Below are 22,910 nucleotides of genomic sequence, written 5' to 3'. Positions count from 1 at the left end.
CATTAATTGGCCTTCTCTATAAAGATTTCTGCAGTCGGCAGGGCCAGGTGCTTCCCCACAGGAAATAAGAAAAAAATCTGAGGAAGAATCATTGCTGGTCTGTTGTGCCTCTGCTAGTGGTCAAATTCACATTGGCACACTGGCAGATGCCTGGGAGTGGATTACTTGACCCAACTGTGAATGATTTTGGCAGGGGAAGGCCAAGTCATAGCCAAGATAGGAGAGAAGAATCCTCAACTAAGGACAATACCTAATTCAGCATGACGTCCAATCTATAGGCCAGACCCCCGTCACCCCTTCTCCAACTCAACTAAACACAGGGAACCTGATCAAACAAATTCCTTTGTTATTTAAACACTCAATGCCTCCAGAGTATGCACAGCTCTGTCTGCAAAAAACATTTCTTCCACAAGCACTCTGCAAACTGGATCTTGACACCTCAAAATATGAATATGTACAGTAAACTCAAGCTTCAAACAAAAATAATACTGAGCTCTGCAGCCAACAACACATTCAGGTGTTTTCGATGACTATGGTCAATATCTAGTGATGTAATCTTCAATCACAGCCTGGATTTGTTGAAGAGGATTTGATAACTTCCACTTACTCAGTCCTTTGGAGAATTTAATTTTGGGTTTAATTTGGAGATGGAGGGGTCAATTTGACTTACTGACTTGCTGATTCTTTAGGAGATCTTCCACAAACAGCAACTGAATTTTCTGGAAAGTATCAGGCGGGAATGTGTACCATCTTCCCAATAGGCTGACATGTCTGTGCGTCACACTATCAATAAAATGGAAGCCAAAATGCAAGCCGTGGGATTTATTCACTGATTTCATGGATAACAACAGATATCAGCCATAATCACTTGGCTCAGAGAGAAAAGGATGTGGGCTTATTCAAAGTACTACAGAAGTATCGAGGTTTGTATTTATCGGCAAGTCTCTTGTGGTTTTTGGATTGAAATTAGTTTCCTTCATATTAATACTTAGTTTGTTTTCAATAATGTAGGGTTGCCATTCATGATTAGGGCTTGTAATTTAATTAATGGGATGAAATTGAATATTTGCATCTGTGCAGCAGGATTCTGTGTTGAAGCATTTAACAATATTTTGTTGGAGCCCTGTGTCTCTCTCTGATAAACCAAAGGCTATTATTCTGACGCCTGAAGAAACTCGACAGCGTAACAGACTTTCTCCCAACATGCATCTATGGCTTCAATTCCTACAATTTTTTTGATTTGAATGCAGGACTGATCAGTCGCTGTTTGTGCCAAGACTTGCTGGTTGCAACTCCCGCTAAATTTAAACAGCCATGTGGTGCGCAGGTGTCACAATGTCACAACCAAACAGGTACGCTTGGGAGGTTGAAATTATGTTTAACTTTAGCCCAGGAGGGGTAACCAATGTAGCAACGATTTCACAAATCAGTAAAAAGGTTTTCATCCCTAGACTTAGCTCTCTAGCCTTTTGGAACCTGAAGTGCAGAAGACTGCATCAACATTGCAGTCTGAAATCTGCAGTTCAGGTCTGGTACCACTAGGTGTTGTGGTAGACGGTTGCATTTGCAGATTGATTTGATTTGCAATTGACCTAGTTTACACAATCTGTAGCATTGCTGCAAAGTCAGAAAGCCCATCACAGCCACTCCCCCTCAACAATGTAATGTCTGACTGACCATCAGCAAAACCACAAGGGATCTAAGATTTTTTTTTTAAACTTTAAATTGCAGTTCTTCATTTTCAACACAAATTAATTGGGCCACCATGTAGGAAACCTTAAGTTCCACTGCCAAGTAAATTCATCTTTAGACAAACTGCAGCAAACCTTCCTTGTTTACAGTAGCGGGAACACTACAGGTCATGTCACAGCACACTGACATTCTGGCAATTAGATACTGTACCATGTGTATACAATACTTTTCTATATAACATTTATTTAGACACGAGTACATAAAGCCATAAACAGAGGTTCACTCTAGTCAAGAGTGATCTTTAATTTCAGTCGCTTCCCCACTGTTTTATTTGTCTATAATTTATTCATGTACAGGTATCGCCTTCACGGGGGGCGGGATGAAGAAGCAAATTATATTTTGCATGATTGTTGGTCGGAATGTACAAGGGCCTGGATTTTGCTATACTAATAATGGCGAGGGTGTCAATGCTCGCCATATTACAAGATAAAACTGACAGCAACTTCTGGCATACGCACAAACACAGTTAAACACGGAAATCTGGAAGTTGCTGTCAGTGATACCTGGCTCCTCCATGGGCTGTGCCAATCTTCGCCAATGGAATCCGCACAGAAATCACTGTCATTTTGTTTTTATTCCTTCTTGGGATGTGGGCATCGCTGGAAAGGCCAGCATTTATTGCTCATCCCAAATTGCCCTTTAGAAGGTGAGCTGCCTTCTTGAACCACTGCAGTCCGTGCAGTGAAGGTACTCCCACAGTGCTGTTAGAGAGGAAGTTCCAGGATTTTCACAGCGGCGATGAAGGAATGGCAATATATTTCCAAGTCAGGATGGTGTGTAACTTGGAGGGGAACTTGCAGGTGATGGTGTTCCCACGTGCCTGCTGCCCTTGTCCTTCTAGGCGGTAGAGGTAGTGGGTTTGGGAGGTGCTGTCGAAGAAGCCGTGGCGAGTTAATGCAGTGCATCTTGTAGATGGTACACACTGCAGCCACGGTGCACCGGTGGTGGAGGGAGTGAATGTTTAAGGTGGTGGATGAGGTGCCAATCAAGCGGGCTGCTTTGTCCGGAATGGTGTTGAGCTTCTTGAGTGTTGTTGGAGCTGCACTCATCCAGGCAAGTGGAGAGTATTGCATCACACTCCTGACTTGTGCCTTGTAAATGGAAAGGTTTTGGGGAGTCAGGAGGTGAGACACTCGCTGCAGAATACCCAGCCTCTGACCTGCTCTTGTTGCCACAGTATTTATGCGGCTGGTCAATGTTGACCCCCAGGGACTCAGTGATGGTAATGTCACCGAATGTCATGGGGCGCTGGTTAGACTCTCGCTTGTTGGAAGTGCCATTGCCTGGCACTTGTGTGGCGCAAATGTTACATGCCACTTATCAGCCCAAGCCTGAATGTTGTCCAGATCTTGCTGCATGCAGGCATGGACTGCTTCATTACCTGAGGAGTTGCGAATGGAACTGACCACTGTGCAATCATCAGTGAACATCCCCACTTCTGACCTTATGATGGAGGGAAAGTCATTGATGAAGCAGCTGAAGATGGTTGGCCCTAGGGCACTGCCCTGAGGAACTTCAGAAGCAATATCCTTGGGCTGAGATGATTGACCTCCAACAACCACACCATCTTCCTTTGTGCTAAGTATTAGTCCAGCCAGTGGAGAGTTCCCCCGCCCTCTCCCCCCCCCCCCCCCCGATTCCCACTGAGTTCAATAATACTGTGAAATTCGGGTAGTTACCCACTGGTCTTGCACTAAAGTTAGTGCTAGTGCAATCAGGAATAAGTGAGTGTTTAATGGCGTAATAAGTGATAATTGCTGCTGAACAACCTCGCTGGCCTGGAAAAAATAATTTTACAAAGGCAGAGTCTCATTCCCTCAGAAAAAAATTAACGTTGCCAGATTGTTAAACAAATAATTTTGTTTTCATTTTTCTGTTTTGTCTCTCCCTTAATCCCATGTGTATGTCCAAATCTTTATTGTGAATGTCCCAATCTTTACTGTACAATGATTTAAATTTAATTTATATTTTTTCTGTTTTTTTACTTCCCGGTTTTCAGTTTGTGTGTCTCTGTGAGGATTCTTCGATCTGATTGGTTGAAGAGCCTCCCTCCTACTTGACCTGCTCACAGGTCATCTGTAGAGGGCGCCGAACTGGATCAGACATGGCATGACTGGAAGTCTCTGGTGACAAGCCCGCAAAATGTCTCTGGGCAACTGTACGTGAGGTGAACGCCTGAAGCCTTACAGAGCAAAACCGGGGCCAATATCATTTCCCTACACTTACATTGTATTTTTAAACCACCATCATCCTCTAATCCTAATGGGATGGCGTTGTGGAGGGTGGAGAACAGCAGTATTTTTCTCTGGATTGATGGATGAACTGAATGGTCTTCCTCGTCCAGATCTAGCCTGCAATCTTGTTTTTGCAATCTACTCTGGATTGACACCACCCAATTTGTAAGTAAACAAACAAGAAGTAATAAGGAAAGAGAGAGATTAAGAAAGGGAAGAGTTTATAAATCTGTTCAGTGGATCCGTATCATCATCATAATTACACAGTAATGTAATGCATCCTATCTATGCATTATTCTACTTTTGTCAACCTACAGCACAGGGGTACAATAAAGAACATAAGAAATAGGAACAGGAGTAGGCCATTTGGCCCCTGGAGCCTGCTCCGCCATGCAATAAGATCATGGCTGATCTGATCATGGACACAGCTCCACTTCCCTGCCCGCTCCCCATAACCCCCTTATCGTTTAAGAAACTGTCTATTTCTGTCTTAAATTTATTTAATGTCCCAACTTCCACACTCTCTGAGGCAGCGAATTCCACAGATTCACAACCCTCAGAGAACAAATTTCTCCTCAACTCAGTTCTAAACGGGCGGCCCTTTATTCTAAGATCACGCTCTCTAGTTCTAGTCTCCCCCACCACTGGAAACATCCTCTTTGCATCCACCTTGTCAAGCCCCCTCATAATCTTATACGTTTCTACAAAAATCACCTCTCATTCTTCTGAATTCCAATGAGGACACGAACAACCTTCCGGTTATAAAAGGGGTCGGGGGGTCTAGTAAGGAGGAGGAACTGAGGGAAATCCTTATTAGCCGGGAAATTGTGTTGGGTAAATTGATGGGATTAAAGGCCGATAAATCCCCAGGGCCTGATGGACTGCATCCCAGAGTACTTAAGGAGGTGGCCTTGGAAATAGTGGATGCGTTGACAGTCATTTTCTAACATTCCATTGACTCTGGATCAGTTCCTATGGAGTGGAGGGTAGCCAATGTAACCCCACTTTTTAAAAAAGGAGAGAGAGAGAAAACAGGGAATTATAGACCGGTCAGCCTGACATCGGTAGTGGGTAAAATGATGGAATCAATTATTAAGGATGTCATAGCAGTGCATTTGGAAAGAGGTGACATGATAGGTCCAAGTCAGCATGGATTTGTGAAAGGGAAATCATGCTTGACAAATCTTCTGGAATTTTTTGAGGATGTTTCCAGTAGAGTGGATAAGGGAGAACCAGTTGATGTGGTATATTTGGACTTTCAGAAGCGTTCGACAAGGTCCCACACAAGAGATTGATGTGCAAAGTTAGAGCACATGGGATTGGGGGTAGTGTACTGACATGGATTGAGAACTGGTTGTCAGACAGGAAGCAAAGAGTAGGAGTAAATGGGTACTTTTCAGAATGGCAGGCAGTGACTAGTGGGGTACCGCAAGGTTCTGTGCTGGGGCCCCAGCTGTTTACACTGTACATTAATGATTTAGATGAGGGGATTAAATGTAGTATCTCCAAATTTGCGGATGACACTAAGTTGGGTGGCAGTGTGAGCTGCGAGGAGGATGCTGTGAGGCTGCAGAGCGACTTGGATAGGTTAGGTGAGTGGGCAAATGCATGGCAGATGAAGTATAATGTGGATAAATGTGAAGTTATCCACTTTGGTGGTAAAAACAGAGAGACAGACTATTATCTGAATGGTGACAGATTAGGAAAAGGGGAGGTGCAAAGAGACCTGGGTGTCATGGTACATCAGACATTGAAGGTTGGCATGCAGGTGCAGCAGGCGGTTAAGAAAGCAAATGGCATGTTGGCCTTCATAGCAAGGGGATTTGAGTACAGGGGCAGGGAGGTGTTGCTACAGTTGTACAGGGCATTGGTGAGGCCACACCTGGAGTATTGTGTACAGTTTTGGTCTCCTAACCTGAGGAAGGACATTCTTGCTATTGAGGGAGTGCAGCGAAGGTTCACCAGACTGATTCCCGGGATGGCGGGACTGACCTATCAAGAAAGACTGGATCAACTGGGCTTGTATTCACTGGAGTTCAGAAGAATGAGAGGGGACCTCATAGAAACATTTAAAATTCTGACGGGGTTAGACAGGTTAGATGCAGGAAGAATGTTCCCAATGTTGGGGAAGTCCAGAACCAGAGGTCACAGTCTAAGGATAAGGGGTAAGCCATTTAGGACCGAGGTGCGGAGGAACTTCTTCACCCAGAGAGTGGTGAACCTGTGGAATTCTCTACCACAGAAAGTTGTTGAGGCCAATTCACTAAATATATTCAAAAAGGAGTTAGATGAGGTCCTTACTACTAGGGGGATCAAGGGGTATGGCGAGAAAGCAGGAATGGGGTACTGAAGTTGAATGTTCAGCCATGAACTCATTGAATGGCGGTGCAGGCTAGAAGGGCCGAATGGCCTACTCCTGCACCTATTTTCTATGTTTCTATGAGTAGAGGCCCAACCCACTCAACCTTTCCTCATAAGTCAACCCCCTCAACCCCGGGATCAACCTAGTGATCCTTCTCTGAACTGCCTCCACAGCAAGTATATCCTTTCGTAAATATGGAAAGCAAAACTGCACGCAGTATTCCAGGTGTGGCCTCACCAATACCCTGTACAGCTGTAACAAGACTTCCCTGCTTTTATATTCCATCCCCTTTGCAATGAAGGCCAATATTCCACTGGCCTTCCTGATCACTTGCTGTACCTGCATATTATCCTTTTGTGTTTCATGCACAAGTACCCCCAGGTCCCGCTGTACTGCAGCACTTTGAAATCTTTTTCCATTTAAATAATAACTTGCTCTTTGATTTCTTTCTGCCAAAGTGCATGACCTCACACTTTCCAACATTATACTCCATCTGCCAAATTCTTGTCAGGTACTTAGTCCTATAGTACAATTGGGAACACCAAATATCTTCAGTCAGAACATTATTACACTTCTTTTAAGAAACATTTAAGAAACCCTTATGGTCTACTGAAAACATTAAAAGGAAAAAAAAGGGGTTGGGAAGATTGTAACCATATTCTGTTGAAAGACACTACACTGACCTGTTTTTCTAGTAGTCTGATCGTATCTTCAGAGACAGAGTCCTTTGATTTCTTTACATGAGCAATGGCATTAGTGCGAATTTTTCGCAGTGATTCTTTTGACTTGTTTGTAAACTGTTTGGCAAGTTTGGCTAGATTTTCCCTGTGCTCTCTGGTCACCCTGCAGAAATGGTTACAGATATCAAAGCAAATTCCAGAAATATAAAGACTGAGTTCATGTATAAACACACACAATACATGTTTTTAAAAAACACTGCATTAAGAATCTTGCTAGATTAACTGTACACGTATACATAAACTGCTTTATCTCCTGTATTTCCAATGGTAGATTCTTCGACTCTAAATGTTTTACATCAAACGTGCAAATGTTTCTTTAATGTTGCACCAACAACACGCCACCTTTGCTCTACATTGCTGACAGGGACATTCATTCTGATTTTTAACTATTATCAATAAAGGAAATAAAAAACATTGTTTGTGTGTGAATTGTAGAGTTGTATAGGATCCACTATTGGCTGGGGTTTTCTATGGCCTGCTAGTAGGTGAGTGAGAATGGTGTGAGATAACTCGTGTTTGGATTTTCCGTCCTTCTGTGGCGGTACCTCGCCTCCATTCAGCATGTCTCCTGCAGCGCGGGTGAGATTAACACGAGCTGTAAATAAGAATCTGTGTCCATCCATTCCAGGCACGCCACATCAAGTGCACCAACCACTGTTCCACCATGTCTCAGCACATTTCTGTACCAAAAGTTTAAAAGCATCATTCCTAGTTTTCAAATATACTGCATTAAAAATGTGTTGTAAGGCATGATGCTCCAATTTCAGTCTAAATTTTTGTAAGAAAATATTGTAAAAAAAAAGGAAACTGCTAATATTTAGCTGAAATGGGCCTTCAGTGTTTCTAGGGTTAACTTCTTTGTTATGCTCTTGTAAAATACCAAAAGCATGTGTCTTTACATGTAAAACTAATAGTGAAAAAGTTCAAAAATTCAATTCAATTCAATTTTTGCTTCGGATGGTTTGGTGATTTTATGCCCTTAAGCCTCAAAAGCTTATTTTTGAAATGCAAGCACAAATTTGCATTCAATCTTCATCTTGTAAACTAGTCACTACACATATTACAAAAAATGTCTGTCGGTTGTATTGGTGGGTTAGACCTTGACATTTCACTGTTCTTCATTATGGCACCAGCTCAGTGTGAATTACAGATTCATTATAAAAACAATCTCGCATAGTAATAGTAGCCCTGAAAGATCTGTGGTTCGAATTGACTCTGAACTTCATCTAGTATAATTACCATGGGCCAACTGAAATTATGAAGAAGCAATTTGAATTTAAAATACAAATTTTCTTTAATAACTATGATTAGACAGTATCTAAAGTTCCTATTCTTTTCTAGGATGTGAAAACACTTGTTACATTTCTATTTACATGAATAACAAGCTTTGATTTGGCTAACAATAGGACATATTATACACAGTGTACTTCACAACGCATGGATTAAAATAAAATATACTGATTGTAAATTGCTTTGCCTTTTTCAATATTAAGGCTGAAATAATGGATTTCTAAATTTAACACTCACTTTGCATTTTATCACTGGGGTACGAATATTCCTCATTTTAATTTTTTGTCAAAAGGAAATTAGAAGACAAACATTTATATCCTTCTCCAATATCTAATTTATTTTAATTTTTTTTTAAATCCCAAGATTCTTTATATTTAGAATTGATCAGTGAAATTAAAACTAGGAAACTTGTAATTATTATTCAATAAATCAATCAATTCACGACAACCTCGTTTTGATTAGCTGTCAAAACAATCCTTATGAAAACAGTGCTAAAATATATCTTATACAATGTAATATTCCAAACCTACCATTACAAATAAGTATTTGAATACTTTTAAATCAACAAAATTTGGGAAATGAGATATTTGGGATATGTTTGCCTACATAAATCACTGCACTTCCAAAGTAATTCATTGTGTGAAGCACTTTGAGACATTTTGACATGATAAAACACCACTTAATGAAAGTATTAAGTATTTAAGAATGCTACATTATGTGTAATAAAATGAACATTCCTATTTTCTCCCCCTCTCTTTAGCCCTGGGCTTTGCAGCATCTTACAGCAGCAGGAAGACAACAATTCCATGGCCTCTGCCAATAATGCTTTTAGCTGGTTGCTAGGAACTGTATGACAGGTATGCCTCAATACCGAGTTTCCCCTTCTCCCTGCTTACAGCTGGCCTCCACTCGGTGGTTTTCTCACAGCAGGAAAGTGCGTGTGGAACTGTGGGTGTTAACCTACATCCTATGATTACAGGATGTTGGAGCACCCAAACGCTACACCACTCTACTACAAATTAATATATTACCGAGGGATCCCATAGTACAGTTGATTAAATATCACAATTGAGTAAGCATAATAAACTATGAAATATATCAAAGAGAGAACTGAACACTGCTGATTAAACCCTCATCCATGCCTTTGTTACCTCTAGAGTTGACTATTCCAATGCTCTCCTGGCCGGCCTCCCACCTCCGTAAACTTGAGCTCATCCAAAACTCTGCTGCCCGAGTCCTAATTTGCACAAAGTTCTGTTCTCCCATCACCCCTGTGCTCGCTGACCTACATTGGCTTCCGGTCCGGCAACGATTCGATTAAAAAATTCTCATCTTGTTTTCAAATCCTTCCATGGCCTTACTTGTCCCATAGCTCTGTAATCCCCTCCAGCTCTACAAACCTTCGAGATATCTGCGTTCCACCAAGTCCAGCCTCTTGCAGATCCCCAATTGTCATTGCTCTACTATTGACGGTTGTGCCTTCAGCCTAAGCTCTGGAACTCCCTCCCTAAACCTCCGCCTCTCTCCCTCTCCTCCTTTAAGAAACTCCTTAAAACCAATATATTTTGACCATGCTTTTGGTCACGTGTCCTAATATCTCATGTGGCTCGGAGTCAATTTTTTTGGTGTTCCTGTGAAGCGCTTTGAGAGATTTTATTATGTAAAGACATAATATAAATACAAGCTGTTGTTACTTTCTATTTCATTACAAAAATCATAATCAAATTTGCAACTTGAAGGGGACAATTGGCTCAACCAATAAATGAATATTGTTATAATTAACCAGTAGATCTTCGTCTGATGAGATATTTGATCAACTGTGGCATGGAATAACAAAAGGATAATACATTAAGGATCCTATATGGACACTAAAAGATACCGAAGGGCAGATTCAAACAGATTCTGGGGTTATGGCAGAGTTGTTAAATGACTATTTTGCAACAGTCTATACTCCTGTTAGGACACCCAAATCTCTCTGAACACCAACATTTAATAGTTTCTCACCATCTTAAAAATACTCTGTTTTTCTATTCTTCCTACCAAAGTGAATAACCTCACATTTCTCCACATTATACTCAATCTGCCACCTTATTGACCAAACTTCTTAACCTGTCTATATCCCTTTGCAGGCTCTTTGCATTCTCTTGCATCTTACTTTTCCACCTAGCTTTGTAAACTTGGACATATTACACTCGGTCCCTTCATCTAACTAAATAGTGAGGCCCCAGCACTGATCCTTGCAGCACCCCACTAATTACATCCCGCCAATCTGAACATGACCCGTTTATCCCTCTGTTTTCTGTCTGTTAACCAATCCTTTATCTATGCTAATACCTTACACCCAATGCCATGTGCCCTTATCTTGCTTAACAACCTTTTATGTGGCACCTTATCAAATGCCTTTTGGAAATTCAAATATACTACATGCTAAGACACACTTCCAAGAGATCAGCAAGCTTGACAAAGAATCAGGAATGAAAACTATAGATTTAGCAAAAGCAATAAAATTATTTAAGACTAGGGATTTAAAAAAATCATCTTATCCTGGCAGTATTTAAATTGTTAAAAGTGGAGTTTCTTGGTGAGTTTTTGAATCACCAGCAAGTTTAATTTCGTACTTAAATTGGCTTTGTAACGTATTATTTCTCTGGATTTTACAAAGTATTCTAAATTAGAGCAAGAGGAAAGTAAAATATTTAATTCACCTTATTTTCTGAAAAGAGAAAACAAAACATTGCATTTTATACAGAAATCATCTTCATTGAGAAATTCCACATCATGATTCAAAAACTTAATTTTCAGCCGTAAGTATTTTTGCCAGCAAGTGCCCTGTAATGATAGTCAGCAGACAAAAGATGGAAACCTTCGGCATAACCTTCAAATTACTTACTTAGGAATTGGCACCCTGATCAGAGTCCCATCCACTTCTGGGTTCAGGTTCATTCCACTTTCTCTTATGGCCTTGGTGGCAGCCACCGTCGCCTGTGAACCAGATCAAAAGGTAAAGGGCATTAGCAGAATAATTACTTACAGATGACTGTTCCGTCTCCGTCCGGCTAATCTATTTGCCCAGAACATGGAAACGTTTACCTCTTTCACCAAGAATATCAGGAAGTTAGATTCAGTCCAAGCAGCTTTGATCCCACTGCGAATTGCAAGCTAAGTCCCCTTGCACACAGAGGGATAAAATTGTGGTATTGTAGAGGAGGAGAAAGGAAGGGAAAAAAATTTAAAGGAAAAAAAGTTCTGCCTCTTTGAACATATTTTCAATGGTTTGAGGCAATCTATTTTAGAAACCACAAATTAATGCTCTTGGGAATAGTTACAAAACCAAGAATTTTTTTTTTTAAATCTAAGTTTTTTTTAAAACAAAGTTTAAATTGGGTATCTCTGTAGATGTTTTATACGGTATTAGTTATAACTGTTAAATAAATATGTTTTCTAAAATATCAAACAGACTATTAAGTTGAAGAACAGAACTTAATTATATAAAAAGGAGTAACGTACATAATTGTTAAAGGGTACTGATCGGACATCAATAAAAACACAGGTAAATTGTTATAAGGAGTAATTTTTGGGCTGATCTAAAGGCAATGAACAGAAAGGACTTCATAATCAAAACCACATGTCCTCCTAATTGTGTTAAACATTTATTTTATTATGTACTGGGCACAGAATTGCTCATTAATCAACTACAAATTATTTCTTGATAAAGTAGCAATAATGATATGCATCAACAGCATCCAGCAGTGAAACTTGGTGTACACAGCGGCACTCCTTGCCAACACAAATATGAATTCAAAACTTTCAATAGGAGCACCCGCATGTCTAAGTGTATGTATTATAGAAGGTAATAAATAAGTGAGACTGATTTCCAGCTATTCATCTCATCTTGGGTTCAACTTTGGTCTCATTGTCCATTCTGCTTGTTCATTGGTCTCCCTGCACCAAATATCATCCACACGTCATGGACTTAGCAGTGGGCCTGCTCCGAAGCCTCCACCAATGCTTCTCTAAATCCATATGCTGCGAGATGTTCAAAAGAAGCCCCAAGTACTGCCTCTTCTGATATTTTCTTTCTGCCTTGTCCTAGGTACAAAATATAATCAAAAGGGATAATGTAATCTTGGCCTTTACCTCAAGGGGGCTGGAATTCAAAGATTTGGTTTTAGTTGTACATCATCATCATAGGCAGTCCCTCGAAACGAGGATGACTTACTTCCATGCCAAAAAGGAATGAGTTCATAGGTGTTTCAATGAAGGACCTAATATCCCACATCCCAAACTACATCTTGGAGGGTGGAAGATGCCTGTCCTTGGATTTTTTAACGTGCGGTAACCGTTGCACACCAGCCACCACACGGGCTTGACAGAGCTAGGTCTTGGTCCAGTGGCAAGGATTACCCAAGACAACTGGAGACCAGCTCTGCTGCATGGACCGAGCACGCACACATATAGCAGTGTGGGCTGGCTCGTGCTGTCCCTGGGCACTCGCTTCTCCTGGGCCCCGGTCACTTCCTTCTCCAAACACAGTTGTACAGAACCCTGGTCAAATCCCATCTGGAGTACTGTGTTCAGTTTTGGGCACCGAACCTCAGGAAGGCTATATTGGCCTTGGCGGGGGTACAGTGCAGATTCACCATAATGATACCAGGGCTTGAGAGAGTAAAATTAGGAAAGGTTGCATTAACTTGGCTTGTATTTTCTTGACCTTAGACAGTTGATGGGTGATCTAATCGAGGTGTTTAAAATGGTAAAGGGATTCAATAGAGTAGATAAAGACAAACTATTTTCTCTGGTGGGGAAGCCCAGAATAAGAGAGCATAATGTTAAAAACAGGGGTAGGCAATTTAGGAGCGAGATCAGAAAGCATTTTCTCACACAAAGGATCATGGAAATCTGGAGCTCTCCCCCAAATGGTTGTGGATGCTGGGTCAACTGAAACGTTCAAGACTGAGATCAGTGAGTTTTTGTTGGGCAAGGATGTCAGATGAACTGGAGCAAGGGTGGTTAAATGGAGTTACGATTATGCTAGCTCCCCAGTACCCCAATGGGTAAATGGTAACTTGTGCATAAGTTAGCACCAGGTCACAGAGACAGAAGGTCCTGGGTCTAATGCCCACTCTGGGCAACATCAGGCAATTTCAGTCACGGCTGCAACTGGGGAAACGCAATTAGCCCCAGCATCCCTGAACAAGGCAGACAAAAGTTAGCCAGGTTTCCCCACTCCTGCTCACCATCCAATGACTCTTACTGCAAAATGCAAGTACAGATGGGATCAGACTCAGTTGTGAAGCCTTTTATGGTCAAACAGTTTGCCAATACTCACTGACTTTGACCAAACTTTTGGACATCTATGCTAATTTCTACTTATGCAGCTCGGTGTCAAATTATTTATCTCATAACACTCCTGTGAAACGCCTGGGGATGTTAAAGGCGCTATATAAACACAAGTTGTTGTTGTTGTTGTCTAGGCTCACGCATTTAAAAAATGACCACTTGGCTGTGGCACCAGAAGGCTGCTATCCCGGCAAAACAATACTCCAGGAAAAATCAACCTTCAGGAGAAAAGCAGAGAAATTGGAAAGAAAAATGGGGGAAAAAAGAATGTTAATGATGCTGGCACTTAGTACAAATAAAAACATTTGATATCCTGAGGGATATTTTTAACATTCCTAGAGAGGGGGTTTATAAGCCAGATGTTAAAAACCAAGCTAAAGTTACTTGTAAATCTCAGTATAGATCTTGCACTTTGCTTGTACTGTGCTAATGGTTCCCATGGCAAACGAATGAGCAGGACATGTACATAATGTTTACAAAGCAACCTCTTCTAAAGTGATGGTTTTCAAACTGCGAAATAGTGGCACATTCTTGTGAAAGACAGTCAGCCACCAAATGGAAAACAGTGCTAACATGGCAGAAAGTTTTTTTTTTAATTAGCACACTGCAACAGAAATGACATGCCAGTAAGCCAGATATAACAGGAACAACGCATTTATATACTGCTTTTAACTTAGCGAAACATCCCAAGCTGCTTCAGAGACGTAATCAGAAAGATATGGATGCTGAATCATAGAACATATTAAGAGGGGGTTGGCCAAAAACTTAGTAAAAGAGGTGGGCTATAAGGAGAGTCTTAAACGAGGAAACACAGGGTATTCCCGAGCACGGGGCTTAGGCTGTTGAAGGCACGGCTGCTAATGGTGGGGTGAAGGGAGAAGAAAACATCATCATCGCTGCTTGTGCTACCTCCAGCTAGATATTGCAAGTTGACCGAACCCTATTCTGGGGCCAACTAACTAAACTGCTCATTTTTGCACCTCCTCACTTTTTCCCGCAAGCAACTGGGGATTAAACAGTTAATTCGTTAAAATGTCCTAAACACCAACTGGGGCCATTTTCTTTTCTGTCTGTCTGTTTGTTGATGCTGTTGGGAAAGCATTTCATCATTATAGGCAGTCTCTCGGAATCGTGGAAGACTTGCTTCCACTCCCAAAGTGAGTTCTCTGATGGCTGAACAGTCCAATAACGAGAGCCACAGACCCTGTCACAGGCGCGACAAACATTCGTCGAGGGAAGGGGGGGTGGGCGGGGTGGGACTGGTTTGCCGCGCGCTCTTTCCGCTGTCTGCGCTTGACCTCTTCACGCTCTTTGCGTTGAGACTCGAAGAACTCAACGCCCTCCCGGATGCACTTTCTCCACCTCGGGTGATAATTGAATGTTATTGGCTCTCAATACAGAGGAGGTATTTCCCATTTAAAGTTGCTATTTGGTCCATTTGCCACATCTGTGTAAGCCGATGGCAATAATGTAAAAAGCCAGACGATTTTGAGACCCTGACCTACTCTCTTAAGTGTTCAATGGATTTTCCAAAAATATTAGATACATTTAGGAAAAATAAAAAGTAGGTTGACTATTGCAGAAAACTCAAACTGAGATTTTCACTTTTTATACAAACTGTTTTTCTAGCTTGGTGCAGAATAAAAATGAGGGGGAGTAGTGTTAATTGCCTTCTGAATGTTGGAGTGACTCCAAATAGATCGACACAATTACAGTTTTACGCTCAATGTTTTTAGCACTGAATAAAACAGCCAAATTGTTCGGAGACAAAATAATTCCATATAATGCTGTCCTCGTACAAATCTCTGCGCTGCAGATCTCGATCTGGGTTGTTTGGACAGACCAGCTCCCTTTTATTCAAACACAAAGAGAAATCAGAATGTAATAAGTAAGCTCAGCTTGCCTTTCTGGTGATGAAAGCAGAAAGGCCAATGTCGTTATATGACAAATTGTCACCAGCAGACAGGAAAATGGTGATAAAATAAAGATAAACCACTTTACACCTTTTACGCCTTGCATTAACTGTACAACTACTAAAGTTACGAAACTTAAATCTATGGAGTTACACCAATATGGAACAGCAGTCTTTGTTAAATAGACTGGTTCTATTCACAATATTCAAGATACTCTAAATTTCACTGACGTGTCATTGGCTGGCAGTAATTTTGCATTCCTATTTGGCCATTAAGGACCATGCACAAACTGGACAGCTCACAGTCCCATGATGCAGACACTCTGTCAAGGAAATGGTGAAAGGGTACCTGATCAATGCCATGCTTGACCTTTGGAGTATTTCAGAAATTTTAAGTCAATCATTTTCGCACATATTAAATATAAGAAAACATCATCAGATTTTGAAAGCTACAAAGGGCACTCAGTGCAATCATTACCCTCACTCTGAAGTTGCTCAAAACAATTTTCTAAATATTGTTCAACCCAATTGCAGGATACAAGCTGCATGAACAATTCAGTATTCAAAGGGTTACTCCGTAACTGATTCAAAAGCATCTTTCGGCTGTTGTAAGAAGCTATAAATGTTGCACTTTGTTCGTCGGGACTAAAAAAGTGATTCCAAAACATAAATCCAGAACACCGGCACAGACACGATGGGCCTCCTTCTGTGTCGTAATTTTTCTATGATTCTATGACCTTCTAATTGAATTGGGAACGTGTCAAAATCTAAGATGTTTCCATCATATATAACTGTCTATTCCCATAGTTTTCCATATTTACTGATAGGCACTGGAAAAACATCACTCATAGTCCAAAATATGCATTTTCTACATGGTTGACTTTCAATGTTGATGGTGAGATTTGAACTTTAATCTGATAACCTAGAAACAGTAATGCACACACAACAGATATGTTACAAAAGAAAGCATTTTCCTTCAGACTAAATATAGTTTACTCCATCCATGGCTTTGTGGCTAAATGCACCTTCTGGTTTGGTAGTGAATCACAGAAATCAGGAAAGTGTGAAGTACAAACCATAGCATATGTTTAATCGGAAAGGATACTATTAATTTCCTCAGCTTCCCTGAGCTAGGGCAGAGAAAATAAAATAAGTTATCAGCCCCAATCTTGTTTTCTACCTCACTATCTCTTGCTGGGAAATATGTCTGCGGACATCAGGTCAGGACAAAAATGGTCCAATAGCCTACCAATACTCCATTTAGGCTCAGACATTAAGCATGGTTTATTGGGTGAATTACTGGCAGTTGCCAGTGCAATAAAACTATATCCCACCATGAGGCAGCAACTTCAAGAGAGAAATAGAGTCTGTGCTACCAAACTGTAGCGTGCCAGTGTGTTGGAACAATTTATAGTTCACGAAGATAAAGGAAAATAGCAGAGCCCTCATTGTTGTAATGACAGTCCTATTCACAACACTTTTGTCTTTGCAACCACATTCATAACAGTAAAATACATTATCAGAGTAGGCAGAGCAATTTTACACAATTGTAGTGAAAGCTCTGTTTATCAAGCAAACATGTTCCCGAATACGACAATACAAGGTGGAAGTGTGGCTCATTTCCTTCGCATGAAAGATGCTTTGGAATGGAGTACTTAAAAGTTGGTCAGCATTGAACAATCCATCAACTTGTCATACAATAAACAACAGGCTTTATTGCAATTGAGAATTTGAGTTTTAACTGAATAGCCCTCTGCTCTTTTCATGGTGGTAGCCTTTGAAATATGGTACAATCATAGCATCAAAACAGATCACGTAATCATACAAATTGTAGTATTATTAGAGGCTATACGGCCTACCGCACCAGGGCTGATGCTAACTCTTCAACTGGAGTTATCTACTCTAATCACATTTCTTTTAGCTTTCCCCATTATCCTTTTATATTCTTCTGTATTCCATTCCCTTCTTAAATAATGATATAGTCTCTGCCTCAATAGCTAATTACAATAAAGCATTCCATGATTTAATAAACCTCTATTAAAAACAATCATCTTCTAGTTACAATCTTGAGTTTCTGCCCCCTTGTTATCGATTTAGCAACCAGTGGAAACTATCTTTCACTGTTCAAGCCCTATCAAAACCCTACATAATTTTGAAAAATTAAAAATGTATTTAACAGGCTCATAATACGTTTACTGATTGGAAAATATTACACACCATATGCAAAGCGCACAGCGGTACACGAGTGTATCAAGACGCTGAGCTACTGCAACAGGTTGCCCATGATTCCCCAAACACACGTTCCCAATTTTCAGGAGGTTGTGAGGAATAGGTGCACTTCCCACTGAGAACGAGGAAGAGCACAACTCCTGGTGGCCTGTTAGATGGCAGATTTGGCAACGGACTGGGGCAGCAAACCTCCCACCTCAGTCAATGGGGTGCACTGTAGGGGAGGAGAGAGCGAGATAAGTGCTTTGTACCTCTATTTAGTTTTATGCCTATTGCACATTTGATTTAAAGTGGGATATATTAAGAAATGGCAGTCAAATTCTGAATGGCAATTTAGAAGACAATTAAAAATCAAAGTTCTGCATGATTCTTATGCTTGGTACTTTTAGGATTTTTCAAGAGTTCATAAGTCTATAAAACATTTTTTTTAAGTATATTTTGCTCTTATAGATTACATAAGCTATAAAAGGGTTACTACATTTTATCGCCAAAATGCAATTTCTTAATTGAATAATCAGTGTTGTACATACAGAATTAAAATTGTTTTACCTTGATCATTATTTAGCTATATACCAAGTAACGATTAAATAGGCACAAACCACTAATTGAACCCCCAAACATCAGACACTTATGATACATAAACATTGTGCATATTCTACACATTCACTCACCTCAGGGAAACTCATCATATTTACCAAGATGAGTTGAGGTGACTTCAGAGAGACTTGTCCCAGATGGTTTAATGGAAATTTTCCATCGTTAGTCGTAACTGTTATATGATCCAAAGCACCTAAAGAAAATATCATGTTTTCAACATATGCTGACAGTATTTAACAAACAAGATCAAGTAACTGTAAAATGGAGCATTTTTAGATAATGTTTCTATAGTTATAGATGTACTCGTTTAAATTGAATGTTCATAGATCACAAACTGGGCTTCACTGTATTCCAATTTAGAATTGTCCTGGTAAATCCACTGCAAAATTCTCATACCTTTGTCCATATCAAATAAACATAGGTCCTGAGACACAATCTCCTGCAAATACAAATTCAGCTCAATTGTATCTCTTAACAGGTTGCCTACTGGCAACACGCAGTCAATTATATGTCAAATGCAATTGGTGACAGGGTGGCCTGCTACTAGTCACTGACTGCTTCTGAACTATAATGCAGCCATTTTGGAAATGGGCAGAAAACAATGGAAACCCAAAATTGCCAATTCTACAGATTTGCTGTTTTCTTTCCTGTGATCAGCTCTGAAATAAGTTTCCTCTGAAATACAAGAAAGTCTCAAGCTGTTAGACCATTGTGCTTGTGGACTGCTGTCGACATATATCAATTACTTGATGTAACCCTGCAAATCCCAGGATTTCTCACATCATCCCTGCACCATGCAGCAATGGAAATATTAATGCTGTTTCTGACTCCTGATGTCATTGTGAAAATGAGTCAGATACAAAAGAATCACCGAGGAATTGGTCTTCTTCCAGTAACTATATGGGAGAATCATATTGGATAGTAGGATATTTTCTTGTCAATCCAAATGAGGAGGAATCTCCTGTAGACGTTTGATCTTGTAAGAAAAGGCCATTATGATTTAAATTTTATATATATTTCCAGAAAGTCTTCCTTGATTATCTGAATAGCCTTCATCAGGCAAAATGAGTTGAATATTTTCTGTAAATCCATCTGAATGAACAGTTCCCTTATACAGACATGACTGAAATAAATGTTGGTTTAATAGTATAAGTAGATAGGAGTTTTAGTTAATCAATTCTGATAGTAAATGAAGCCTAACTATTCAGTCAACACTACAATAATAATGGTTTTAATAATCCTTTTTATTTATAGTAAACCTGAACAGAAATACTGATGTCACGAGACTCTAGATGTAGGATCCTACAATCGATCCTAAAAGAACCTTGGTATTGGAAGATTGTTCTGCTATAGGTACAAATAAATCAAGGGCTCAGCATTACAGTCCAGCATCCAGTCACATTCTGTCTCTTTAATTATTTTTCCTATTCAACTCACATACAGCTGATAAAACTATTATTGGGACTTGTTGAACATATCACTGAACTCAGAGTACAGTAAATAAACATTGAATTACTTATTATTTGCCATACAGTTAAAGCTTGAGGTGTCAAAATTTATATTCTGTCTGATAAAAATAAGTAGGACAACATGGGCTGGTGCTTCAGCATGTTACAAGGTGGATGATATTTTGCTCCTACTATTCCACATGCCATAAATTCCTATACACTTAACTTCTTGACAGAAACATGTAAATAAAATTTAATTTTACAACTGGCAGCTCATTCTCATAAATTTTTCACTTCAGTCTAACCATTTTTTATTTGGAAGTTTTATGTCATCAGCGAAGGGGGAAAAAAAAACTCCTTAAATAATAGAACTCCGTATTTGATAACATGCTTGATATTTGGAACACAACCGAGTTGTTTTTTTGCAAATGGATTCATGACAATTAGATTTTTCCTGCCTTGGGATGCAGTTACCTGTCAGCCTACATGGAAAACCAATCCATCACATCTGCAAACACTTCTGCTAGACGGTTTTGACATGTGCCTCCTACGAAAACCATTTTCAGGAAGCTATTAGCAAAAATGGATTCTTCCTGGTCAAGACCATGGTAAAGAGGGGCTGTGGAAGGTCATGCAGGGCGACCAAAGTATAATGTAGCATGGTTAGGCACTCAAAATAAATGTGAATTTTATAAAGTTAAATGTGGAATAGCAAGAATTAGGAATCTTGCATGCAGGATAGCAGACACCATTTCATTTCTTTTTTTAATTGATAATTTTAAAACATTTTGAGCACTAAATGTCTGGTATAACTTTCACAATGAACCTTTCCACAGCACTTTTCTGTAAATTTCAAATTCATATTACTGACATGTACAAGTAGGAAAAAATTAATGAAATACAATGTTTATAATTTTCATAAGACTATAAAGTGCACTCAGGTAGGAGAGAGGGGTATGCTCCATTTTTAATTAACAGTACTCAGAACAATCGAAAGAAAACAAAAAATCAAACAGTAAAAGCCAAATTGTGTTGAGCTTCAGATAAGCATCTCACACACACACACACAAATATCAGTTAACAGACTGGCAACATGATAGAAACCCAATGTTTTATGTACAGTTCTTTAGTGAATTTGGGAACAGTAAGTGAAATTGTGCTCTTTATAGTTCTGTGAAAAGCTAATAATTATAGATAACTTCCTGTTCAGTAGCAATATTCTCCAAAAGTGAAAATAGAACACTGAACATTTTTGGTACAGACACAGAGCTATGGTCTTCAGACAATCATTTCTGGAAGCTATTAGGATTTCACACTACAGGTCTTTTAAATATAAAGTTTGGCTAATTACTCATCTTGGCTTTTTAGCTTCGACCACTCAAGAAAAAGAATGTAATGAAATTTAGCCTGGGGCAGGGTTCAGGAAACCCAGGAACACTTAATTCAGGCACTTGACTATAAAAATAGTGTCGCATCAGCAAAAGAACAGCCTCACAAATGCACAGCAGTGAAAATGAAGGTCAATTTTGCCAAACAAAATGAGTGATTACTTGAGCAGCGATTTAGGTATTGGATACATAGCAGGGAGCCAAATCAGCTTGTTGGATAATGAATAAAAATAAGTAAAATGGAGGTCAACTTACTGTTGCAAATTATGACTGTGTGATTTTGATGAGGAGAGACATTCTGATCACATTGTAACGGGCTGGTAGCCACTTTGACCACAGCAGCAGAGTGGCGTAAGATTCCTCTGTAATGTTATGTGGACTATTGCTAGCTGTTTGTGTGGCATTTAAACAAATGTGCTGCTTAATTTGATGAAGGAAGTGGTGAGTGACAACAGCAAAATTCTGGGTGACCTGTGGTAGCACATGTACAGTCACACTGGAAGGATCATGCTATAGGAATTATCAGTTCCAGCCAAGCAATAAACCAGCATGAATACGCCCACACACACATTGTATAATTAAAATGTGCAATAGTTCTAAAACCTGTAGGTTTTTTTCATTTTATATTTTTAGAGAGCAGGAGCTATAATTAATATTTTAGTGTTCCAAAATACACTGTACATCCATAAAGCTTACCTGGTGAGGTTCTTATATTTAGATTTTTCCCATAATCATCTTTGAGATTCTCTATGATTTCCAACAGTTCTTGTTTTAATTCGCTGAGGTTAATAATGTCCTCCACTAAAGCAGCATTGATGTTCACTCGCGGTCCTGGCTGTCCTTTTGCTTTCACTACAAGTTACAACCAGCAACAGTTCAGGTACATTGCACTGCAAGTATAAAGGTACTAAAAAATAACCACAGAAACTTGTATTTATATAGCGCCTTTAACGTAGTAAAACATCCCAAGGTGCTTCACAGCAGTGTTATAAGACAAGAAAAAAATTTGAGGCTGAGCCACACAAGGAGAAATTAAGGCAGATGACCAAAAACAGGTTAAAGAGGTAGGTTTTAAGGAGCGTCTTAAAGGAGGAGAGGTAGAGAGGCGGAGAGGTTTCGGGAGGGAGTTCCAGAGCTTAGGGCCCAGGCAGCTGAAGGCACGGCCACCGATGATTGAGCAGTTATGGTTCAACCCTTGCCACTGGATAAAGGCCTATCTCTGTCACGCCCGTGTGGTGGCTGATGTGCAACGGTCACCACACGTTAAAAAAATCCACGCACAGGCATCTTCCACCCCTTCAATTGGAGTTCAGGACTGGAACATCGGGTCCTTCATTGAAACATCTGTGAACTCTTGTGGAAGCAAGTCATCCTTGTTCGAGGGACCGCCTATGATGATGATGAGTTATAATCAGGGATGCTCAAAAGGGCAAAATTTGAGGAGCACAGATATCTCGGGCATTTGTGAGGCTGCAGGAGATTACAGATGTAACAAGGCATTGGGAGCACATCTATAAACAGCTGAAATCAGTTAAATGTACATAGATTTACTTGCCGCAGCAGTCATATTGAGGCTGTCATTTTGTGTTTGTATAGCAAAGGGGCTGGGATAAAGGAC

At 40.0% G+C, this 22,910-nt stretch overlaps 1 protein-coding gene across 3 annotated transcripts in view; it reads right to left on the bottom strand.

Annotated features, from left to right (window-relative positions):
* Nucleotides 1–22,910, bottom strand: part of mrrf (mitochondrial ribosome recycling factor) — a 56,101-nt gene that overhangs the window by 3,830 nt on the left and 29,361 nt on the right. For 2 of the 3 annotated variants that reach the window (XM_070863405.1, XM_070863404.1), the window contains exons 3-7: nucleotides 21,989–22,144; nucleotides 18,531–18,649; nucleotides 11,269–11,360; nucleotides 7,032–7,191; nucleotides 3,979–4,129 (exon numbers count right to left, since the gene is read on the bottom strand). In XM_070863405.1, the coding sequence (XP_070719506.1) occupies nucleotides 3,979–4,129; nucleotides 7,032–7,191; nucleotides 11,269–11,360; nucleotides 18,531–18,649; nucleotides 21,989–22,144 (678 nt within the window). The remainder of the gene's footprint in view (nucleotides 1–3,978; nucleotides 4,130–7,031; nucleotides 7,192–11,268; nucleotides 11,361–18,530; nucleotides 18,650–21,988; nucleotides 22,145–22,910) is intronic. The other variant, XM_070863406.1, reaches the window with a different exon arrangement.

This window comes from Pristiophorus japonicus, chromosome 20 (assembly GCF_044704955.1).
Source record: "Pristiophorus japonicus isolate sPriJap1 chromosome 20, sPriJap1.hap1, whole genome shotgun sequence".
Classification (NCBI taxonomy): Eukaryota; Metazoa; Chordata; class Chondrichthyes; family Pristiophoridae; genus Pristiophorus; species Pristiophorus japonicus.
Note: the sequence above shows the minus strand (reverse complement) of the source record. Positions and strands in the feature narration are given on the sequence as shown.